General features: G+C 37.3%; 2 protein-coding genes across 4 annotated transcripts; both read right to left on the reverse strand.

The window, feature by feature from the left end:
• Positions 1 to 117: 117 nt before the first annotated feature.
• Positions 118 to 2006, reverse strand: LOC117614073 (haloacid dehalogenase-like hydrolase domain-containing protein 3). The gene is made up of 8 exons (XM_034342756.1): positions 1622 to 2006; positions 1448 to 1530; positions 1338 to 1358; positions 1137 to 1266; positions 978 to 1050; positions 765 to 838; positions 535 to 628; positions 118 to 373 (listed from the first exon to the last, which is right to left on the reverse strand). Exons 1-8 carry the CDS (start codon positions 1869 to 1871, stop codon positions 307 to 309), a joined length of 792 nt encoding a protein of 263 aa, XP_034198647.1. The 5' UTR covers positions 1872 to 2006; the 3' UTR covers positions 118 to 306.
• Positions 2007 to 2042: 36 nt separating this feature from the next.
• Positions 2043 to 6189, reverse strand: LOC117614072. Of its 3 annotated transcripts, XM_034342754.1 has the most exons (9): positions 6023 to 6189; positions 5707 to 5929; positions 5507 to 5611; positions 4954 to 5309; positions 4020 to 4231; positions 3677 to 3933; positions 3397 to 3575; positions 2696 to 2804; positions 2043 to 2564 (listed from the first exon to the last, which is right to left on the reverse strand). In XM_034342754.1, exons 2-8 carry the CDS (start codon positions 5894 to 5896, stop codon positions 2724 to 2726), a joined length of 1380 nt encoding a protein of 459 aa, XP_034198645.1. In that variant the 5' UTR covers positions 5897 to 5929; positions 6023 to 6189; the 3' UTR covers positions 2043 to 2564; positions 2696 to 2723. The 3 variants fall into 3 exon arrangements, with proteins under 3 accessions (XP_034198645.1, XP_034198644.1, XP_034198646.1); XM_034342753.1 differs by having other exon boundaries at positions 5707 to 6189; XM_034342755.1 differs by lacking the exon at positions 2043 to 2564 and having other exon boundaries at positions 2698 to 2804; positions 3408 to 3575; positions 5707 to 6189.
• Between the last annotated feature and the right edge of the window lie 3244 nt (positions 6190 to 9433).

A 9433-nucleotide genomic window follows, 5' to 3' on the forward strand; every position in this document is an offset into this window, starting at 1 on the left:
ATTATCAGATCAAATTACCCAAGAATTTCTCCCAGTAGAGATAGAGCTCATGCTGATTCAGTCATGACTCATCTCAAAGGAATTGCGATGGCTTTAATTCATATATGAAATTATGAATTGAATATAAAACAAAATCTTATAAATTGACTTGAACAATTTTTTTGGGTGATATTGTATGTTATCTTACAATACAAGGCAAACTTTTGGAAGCAATCAAGGTTATTGTACCACTAAATTCTTGCAATATAGATTCAGGATGTTACGTCCCCAAGAGTGTGGTATACGGTATACCTACTTCTATGGAAGCTATGACTCTGAGATGAGAATGCGATTTCGAATGTCGGCAAATGTCTTTACATCCAGGCCCCATAACCTGCTCATTCAAATCAAGAGTAAGTACCAAAAATCTTCTGTGACTTTCATGAAAAGTCCTAATCTACTACTTAATATGAATGTTCCGTATCATGATCAACGAGAAAATCTGAGATCACCAGACAAGGACAAATTTGTATTTATACTGCAAAGAACTCTTACCAGCAATCAATTCCAACGGCATTGGCCCCAACTTTATCTGCGATTTTATCATCGCCAACATGCACAGCTTTTTCAGCATCCACATGAACTTGATCTGCAACGATCGAAGAACTTGTGAGAGCAGCTTCAATGTGTACTTTTAACATTTACCAAGAAAATGTTGTCTCAACACTATAATAAATCTCAATCTCTACGACAGCATTGTTATAAACCCATCATATGTAACGTACCTAAAGCAGATTTAAATATGTTTGCATCTGGTTTTTCATACCCAACCTCTGAAGATATGATAACAGCATCAAACCTGCAACGAGAATCAAGAGCAATGCTTCGTTTCTTAATACATTCCAAAAAGAAAAAGAAAAAAAACCAACACCCATGTGACATGAATATGACAATTTAGCAACAAACAGAAGAACAAGGAATGATGTCCGGTTGCTCACAGATGTAAAACATTAAGGTCTTCGAGTAGCTTCCTTAAGCGGGAGTCAAAATTGGATACAACAGCCAGCTTAACTGCATGTCACTGCTGGCAATGTTAAAATAGTAGGAACTAGCAAGCAAGATAAAAAAGCAGAATATTTGGGTAAAAAAAATTGGACCTCCAGCATCCTTGAGAAGGGCCATTGTTTCATAAGCTCCCTCTGGAAGACGCCATGAGTCACCTTTGGCATAGTACTGATAAAACCAACCAAACCCATTAACGATATTGAGACCAATTGCAACAATTCTCTTCAAAGCTTCAAACTTGGGAATATAATCATTGAAATTACCTCAAGACTTGCTCGAAATAATCAATCAACAACCAGTGGTCTCCCATCTCCCTACCATTATTGATTTTGGCATTATCAATACCCAGAATAATTAGCATTGATATATTGAGCTAATTGCAGAAATACAATCAATTTAAGACCTGGTAACGAAGATTTTGAGGCCAAGGAGCAGAAAAGGCTCTTTTGAAACCTTGCTTGATTTCAGGTGGAGTTGCAGTCACTCCTGTGGAAAAGCAAAAATGGGTTGTTTGTATTTGGATTAAAAAAAATTCAAGGTTTAATGGGAAACTGAGGACTTGAATTCGGAGACGAACCGTATTGGGTTCCAATTGAAGCGTAAACCTCTTCGACTGGCTTTGCCAACTGCAGCAGAGTGCCTCCAGCGTCTAACAACAACGCGTCATAGGCCTTGCGATTGAGAGCAGATCCTCTTCCTCCTCCTCTAACAGAGTGTATGGGCATGGGAGAGCAACGAATGGAGTTCCTAGGAAGCTTCAGATGGAGTGGTTTGAGGGTTTTCCATAGAGCGCTGCCATGAGAGCATCTCATCAAGCAACCCTCCATTTCTTTCCTTCGTAAAGAGAAAAGTTTCAGCCCAATTCCATGGCTGGAAACGATTTTTACATTCTGTTTTTTTTTTTTTTTTTTTTCCCCTCTTTTGTTTGCAGAAAGACTGAAACCGCGGAGTTGAGGAGCGGTTTCCCTAAGATCACTTTGTTTTGTTCATTTCAAGCATTGGAAGATACGACGTCGATCACAACTTGGCAAACGAAGTACAAAACGACTATCATCCCTTCATGTGTTGGGCTTTGGGATGAGTAAAAGAATTTCTACACAAAAAATGTATAGGCTATACAAACGAATATTACATTTGACCCAAAAAAAATACAAACGAATATTACAACCTGTTAGTTTCTAAACTACCCTTCTTTCAAGAAAATTGGAAAGTCGGGTTTGGAACTGAAAATAACAAGAAGGAAAATAAATCCCTTCCCAACGAATGTCCTCAACAACATTGCTTGGTCTGGCCTTCCCTGTTTGAAACAGCAGTTGAGACTTGTGGCTGTTCGATCTTTGGATCTTTTTGTAATGCCAAATTAAATTCCTCTGTGTGTGCTACATGGTCAGGTGCAACAACAACAAAACCTACCAGCCATTCAGGCTCAGTATCAGCTACAAGCCTACAACGAGTTAAACCATTCAATCTCGCTAAACGAGCAGCTGACATTAGCTCGGTTTTCACTTCAGTCTCCATCCCTGCATAAACAACATAAGGTCCTTCATAAACTTGGATGAATTTAGTAAATAGAACCAAAGGCTTTTTACGAAACTAACATCCAGTCAGAAAGTGTTAGGAATCTAAACACTGAACATCAAATTAACCTTACCAGAATAACTGCAAATAATAATTACTGATCAAATAACAGGTGGAGGTCCTGGAGGAGATGGCTCTTCCCTATGCCGGAATAGCTTTACTAGCGCTCTGCGCTCACAGTCCTGAAAAAATTTAACAAAGAGAAATAGTTCAGTTAATAATTTGTCTCACTAGATAACATTCAATTATATGTTCTACATTATGCAGCCAGGACACGGTTCAACTCGACAAACTCAAAATACATGATTAGAATGCCCAACAAATGCATGCAAATTGCTAAAAAAGAATGAACTTATTATAAAATAATCTAGTTGTTCCTTGTGCAAGAAAAGTATGCTGAGTAGCATTCGCTGCTACCCATCTTTTAATTTTCACCTGCAAAGTTCTAAGACCACACACTACTACACAGGCTATATCATAGATTGAGAAGTATCATGATTGACATATAATTATCTTTTGTATCTCTTTAAGCTGTTTCACAAGCACAAAGCTTTTTACAAAGGAATTATCGCAAAAAATACAACAGTTCTGCAAAGATATCTTAGTAAAGGTGATTCCTAAAGAAGCAGTAACACTATTCTCCCATAAATTTCAAAGAAGCACTACATGCTAAGAGTAATATTTGCACACATACAGCTTGAATTGTTTCTAAGAATAATATGACGTAACCACTAACAGAAATATATGTCATAATTTTTTAAGAATTTCCAATACCTTGAACATACTTAGGTAGAATGGTCTATCTGGGTTCATTCTCCTCAATTTTAAGTACGTATATGCAAAGCTTAGTTGATCACGGGAGGTAAACCTGTCAACTTCATTAAACCAAAGGCATGAAAATAAATTTGAAATTGGTGTATGTGCCCGGACTATAAATGAACCTTCAGGAACATCTGCAAGGTAAATGGCACATGAAATCAGCATAAAGTACTACTGATTCCAGACAAAGGAAAATACAATCTTTATGAATTAAAACAAGGGTAATAACACGCACAACTGGGAAGAGGGGTATTTGGGTCTGAAGGGTCAAACTTGGTGAGGCCATCGGACTGGTAAAATGCAAACTGTTCATCAATGGCTGTGTGATTGAACTTATCAAGACGCTTATTTTGGAGTACCTCCTCCGAGACACAATGTCGCTCATAATGGTTGGAAATGGCGTATTCTGATTTTGTTCGCCACAAAAAGTATTCAATAATCAGCATTGGATCAGTATTAAGTCGCATCTTGCTGTCAAGCCAAATTGAATACCTGATACATGGTGAAAACCCAATCAGAATTGAATGGAACCAAATCGCCCCAGAAACTGTATGACTAGAACATGGTGTAAGAATTACCATGAATGCGGGAAAAGGCGATGTGATAAAAATTTTGGCACCTTTCCAGTTCTGCGCATATCCTCATATGGTAAATTCTTCACTATGACTATCCTCCACAACCCAATTCGTCCTGTAACATCAGGAACATGTCCCTCGGATGATAATTTTCCCAATGTTTGCTCATCCACAAACATTACAAAACAAACGTTTTTCTTGGAATATTCACTTATCTGTATTAAAGGAGGATATATTATCATCACCTAAAAGAAAGAAAGCTCGCAAAAATATTCTAATGTTTGTATAAATATTCACACTTCAGTATTCCTCAGGATGTATAGTTTTCCAGATCACAAAAAATTGTTATGTTTCTTATCAATCTACAATCAACATAATGATTGAGAACAAAAGTAGGTCATGGGAAAAATAAGACATCATCTACACAACCTTCAACATCCCAGCAGGTATCTCAGCCATTAATCATTCAACATCCCAGCAGGTATCTCAGCCATTAATCAGATCATACTTTAAACTCATCCGCAGTCATACCATAGAAAGCACCAAAGCTCTTCATGAAATAACAACTTAACTTAATTGCTTTTTTATCTCCATACTTGAGAAGCCCTCTAATGCCTAGTCACACTGCCTTTATGTAAAATTAAACTAATGAAAAGAGCTGTCTGAAAGAAAACTTTACATCTTCTGACTTGGTTCATCATCTTCACCTCTACACCTATTAATTTTCTTGTCCGACACAAAGGGGTCTAATTACTAACTCAAATATTTATCAGCCAAACAAAATATCAGGATGAAGGCAAGTTCTTTTAGCATCATCCCATTTCATACAGAACCAACAGAAAGAGGAAAAATAACTATTTAATCAAAAACATTTGATTATATGCTTTATATGAATAAGAGACAACAAATAAGTTCAATAAGGACTTAGCTCATTAACCTTTTTGCTTGTAGGCCTCCTAAGAAAGTCAGAGCTTCCAAAAATGCATGAAGATACTGCAATCTTACACTCGTTCATGTATGCCTTGTCCTTCGCATCTATATCAAACCCAGTGCTTGAGAATCCAGGTGGTCCTTTGATAAATCCACAATGTAGAGTTTGATTTTTGGCAAAGAAAGATTGCTCTCTTTCCTCAAGTGTCTGATGTCCTCCAAATCTAGGTTCATATATATTACTATGGGAAGGTATTCCCTCTTGGTCAATGAACTCTAGCGAAAACTGTGTGAAGTTCATGACTTCCTTTGGTTCAACAAGATACTCAACTGATTCCAGAAACCCAACCTCGCAAGGCAAATCTGAAAAATCATTATATGGGAGGAAGCAAAAGGGATGAGGCCATACGGATAAACTGGTTTGCAAATTTTGTATCTTTGTACAATCCAACGAACAAGAAAGACAAAGACATCGTATCTTCATATGCATAAGCACTAAATCAATAATAAACTCAAAGGTTGTGATATGAAACATTGAAAATATAACACTTCACACTTACACTGCTTACGATGCTTGCTTCTGGGTGGTCTTCCAACAACATGAAATGGCAAAATTTCTTGCCGCGCTGAAATACGGATACTAGTACCACTACCTTCTAATTTAGCTGCAATGAGTAATAAACTACATCTGTAAATATCCCATTATAATACCAAGATGATTAAATAAGAAAATAAACGAAAGTTCAAGTTTTGAACATACCAGGAAAATGCATATTGAGGCCGAAGAGTAGCAAGTAAATCAAAAAGATGGTTGCAAAGAGAAACATCCAGAGCCAGAATTTGTGTCTGACAAATCGACCCAACCTTCTTCCTTTACGAACAAGGCGAGTGCCATGCTCACTTGGACCAAAAGATTTCAACAACGCCCCTATTATACCTCTAGTCCTCATCTCCGGTAACCACAATTCTATCTCTACCGTCGTCTGTAGAGACCCATCATCATAATCTTACATGCATTTTCTCAAACAGGAAACTAACAACATAAGAGAACTGCTTCCATGGCGTGGCGGGTTTACCTGATCGAAGATCTAACGGTAAGGAAGTGGTGAAGTGGGAAAGCGATGGGAAGATGAAGATCTATCATCGTTGATAGAGCCCCGAGTTTCCATGGGAGTTCAATAATGAGCGTAACATTTTTCTTTTCTGTCCCCTGCAATTTTCACCCATCTCAGGCTGTCTGGAAATCACCAGCGATCCCTTATTGGGCTCTGGACAAAGCTGACTCAGTATTTAAGTAGTTTTTGGGCCTTCTTCATACCAGATTTCCGGCCTTCTTTTCATGTTACAAAAAAGTTATAATATGTTCATACTTTTTTTATATGTAGTACTCGTTTGGTATTGTTTATTTGGAGTGATAAGTAATTTTTAAATAGACAAGGCTTTGATAGATAGTAGTTGATGATGAGGAGAAGTGAAGTGAACTCTTTATTTAAATAGACAAGGCATTGAAAACAAATCTCCTTTATTTAAGTAGTCTTTGGGCTTTCTTTGTACAAGATTTCCATATTCTTTTCACTGTCGGGTCAACAACCAAATACCCAATATTCTAACGGATACCCAGATTGCTTCAAACTAAAAACTCCCTCTCAAACTCAAACACATCCAATGCTTCCTCCACCTCCTCCTCATCAAACAATTTTGAAACCAACAACCAACCCTATCTCCAATATTATATAGTTGTTGTGCATCTATCATATAATATTCTTTGTTGCAAACATAAACTGATGGGTTGGTGGTAATTCAGGGCTAAGGTTGTGATTTTTGGTAGGCTTAATTACACCAATAGAAATAGTAGAAGTCTGGGATAGTATTTTGCTTGCTCAAGTACTAAGAGGTTTTTTGTTAGTAACTCAATCAATTCTTAGAAAATATATTATATTACCTTCATTGACAATAGCTAAAAATATAGTCCGTATACTATTATGGCCTCTGAAACTTCGGTCAAATTTCACTTTCTCCTTCAATCTCATGTGGTATGAGTGTTTTTGTAATTTCGTACACATGACACATTATTCACCAATTGAGTGGGTGACGTGGCAAGTAGAGCTCAACTTCACATAAATGAAAATATAATTAATAATTAAAATAAAACTGAAAAAATTACGTTTAAAAAAAAATAACTAAAATTACAATCCTCCACCACTAGCCCTCCCTTGATTCTCCCCTATCCCCACAATGTCCATGTCCTGCGCCTCCCCCCTTCCCTCCCTCCCTCCCTCCCCTTCCCGTTGCCAACCCCTATCCAAAGAACCTAAACATAAATTAGCCACAATAACAAGAACAACAAATTTGTAACTCCATTTCGTCCAAAAAAAATAAAACAAATTTGTAACTCCATCTAACTATTGTAGCTTTAATGCAACAATATAGCTAGACGGCCTTTCCTTAGAGCAACTCCACCCATTTGTCCTTTGCCATGGCAAGGGAGGGGCTAGGGCAGTCGCTATTCACGTGAATAGTGGTTGCCCTAGTAAAAAGCATTTTGTGTTTCCACCCGTTGCCATGCAAATGGCAATTACTATTCATTTTTTTGTTTTTTTCACAAATTTTTTTACCTCAATAATTAATTTGGATAATATTTTCGGATAAGATTTTCGGGCTCCCACGTGTCAAGACCATTCATAATCGGATAAAATTTCCGGATAAGATTTTTGGGTTCAAATTTCGAATGAATTTCAAAATTCAAAATTCAAAATTAAGATAAATATCAAATATCAAAATTTGAATTTCGGATGAATTTCAAATTTTAGTTAAGATTTTTATCCTATCAAATCAAGCTACGTGACATCTCTATCTGGCCAAAATTTTCTATAAAAACTAGAGGTTCAGCTCATTACCTCTCACACCACATCTGACAAGAAAACATCTTCCAAGACTAATTTGGACCCAGGACTTTGACAAGAAAACATCTTCCATGGTGCTCCACGCCCCTCCGGTTTCTATAGAAGAAGTCATAAAGATAAGAAATAAAAATACAATTTGAAAGAGAGGAAAATGTTGAGTAAAGAGTGAATAATAGTAGAAGTAAAAGAAAATGTATGAGGATTGGTGTTGAAAGTGAAGGGTATTGATAGGTATTATAGAAAAAAAAATTCATAATTTTTTGGTATTCTTTTTTAAAAATTTCAATTTTTTTTCATAATTTTATTGCCAAAAAATGCCAACCATTGGATTGGAGGAGGAGAAGCAGATCGGAGCACCCAAGCCTTGACACGTGTCTTCTAGCCATTGGAGATTGTGCAAGGCTGACGTCAGCGAACGCAAGGTCAAATTTTTTTTTTTTTTTTACCGTTGGCACGCACCAATAGTAAAAAAATTTGAAACCGCGCGATGACGTCGCGCCTGACGTCATCCCCTCTCGGGCGAAACTGGCCTTCGGGCCAGCCTATCTTCGTGGGGTCCCACTCCCAGACCGGGCAAGACTGGCCCGCTGGAACTAGGTTTTTCACGCAGCCCCCTAGCCTCGGGCTTGGGCTGCTCGGTGGAATGGCTCTTAGAGCAACTCCACCCATTTGCCCTTTGCCATGGCAAGGGGGGGCTAGGGCAGCCACTATTCACTTGAATAATGGTTGCCCTTGCAAAAGCAATGTGTGTTTCCACCTGTTGTCATGGCAAAGGGCTATTACTATTCATTTTTTTTGTTTTTTTCACAAATTTTTTTACCTCAATAATTAATTTGGATAATATTTTCAGGTTTCTACGTGTCAAGACTATTCGTATCTCATAAAATTTCCGGATAAGATTTTTGGGTTCAAATTTCAGATACATTTCAAAATTCAAATTTCTGATGAATTTCAAAATTCAAAATTCAGATAAGTTTCAAATTTCGGATGAATTTCAACATTCAAATTTCAAACAAATTTCAAATTTCAAATTTCATATAATAATTTCACCCTCTAAAATCTAGCCACGTGTCATCTCTATTTGGCCAAAATTTTCTATAAAACCAGAGGCTCAGCTCATACCTTTCACACCACATATTTCTATATTTTCATTTCTCAGAGTTTAGAATTCATACTTCATTCTCAATGGAAGACATGAAGAGATGCTTGGAGAGGCAAGAGCTAGAAACAAATGAGAGAAGTCGTAGATGAGCTGAAAGACAAAGGTTGCAAAGATAAGAAGATGAACAAGTTGTCATAGCAGTGGCTTTGCTTGATGAAGAGAACCAAGGTCGCCGTCGTGGTTCACAAGTCGGTCGTGGCCCAAATGTGGACAGACATAGGCATTCTCGGGGTAAGAATCTTTTGGAAGATTATTTTATCCTAACTTCTTTGTACTCTGATGTTGATTTTCGAAGGCAATATAGAATGCAACCCTATTTGTTCAATAAAGTCATGCATGATATTTGCAATTATGATGCATACTTTGTTCAAAAGTGTGATGATGCTAGGGTTTTGGGACTTCTTCCGGAGCAAAGGCTTACA

Source organism: Prunus dulcis, chromosome 1 (assembly GCF_902201215.1).
Source record: "Prunus dulcis chromosome 1, ALMONDv2, whole genome shotgun sequence".
NCBI classification, from domain to species: Eukaryota; Viridiplantae; Streptophyta; class Magnoliopsida; order Rosales; family Rosaceae; genus Prunus; species Prunus dulcis.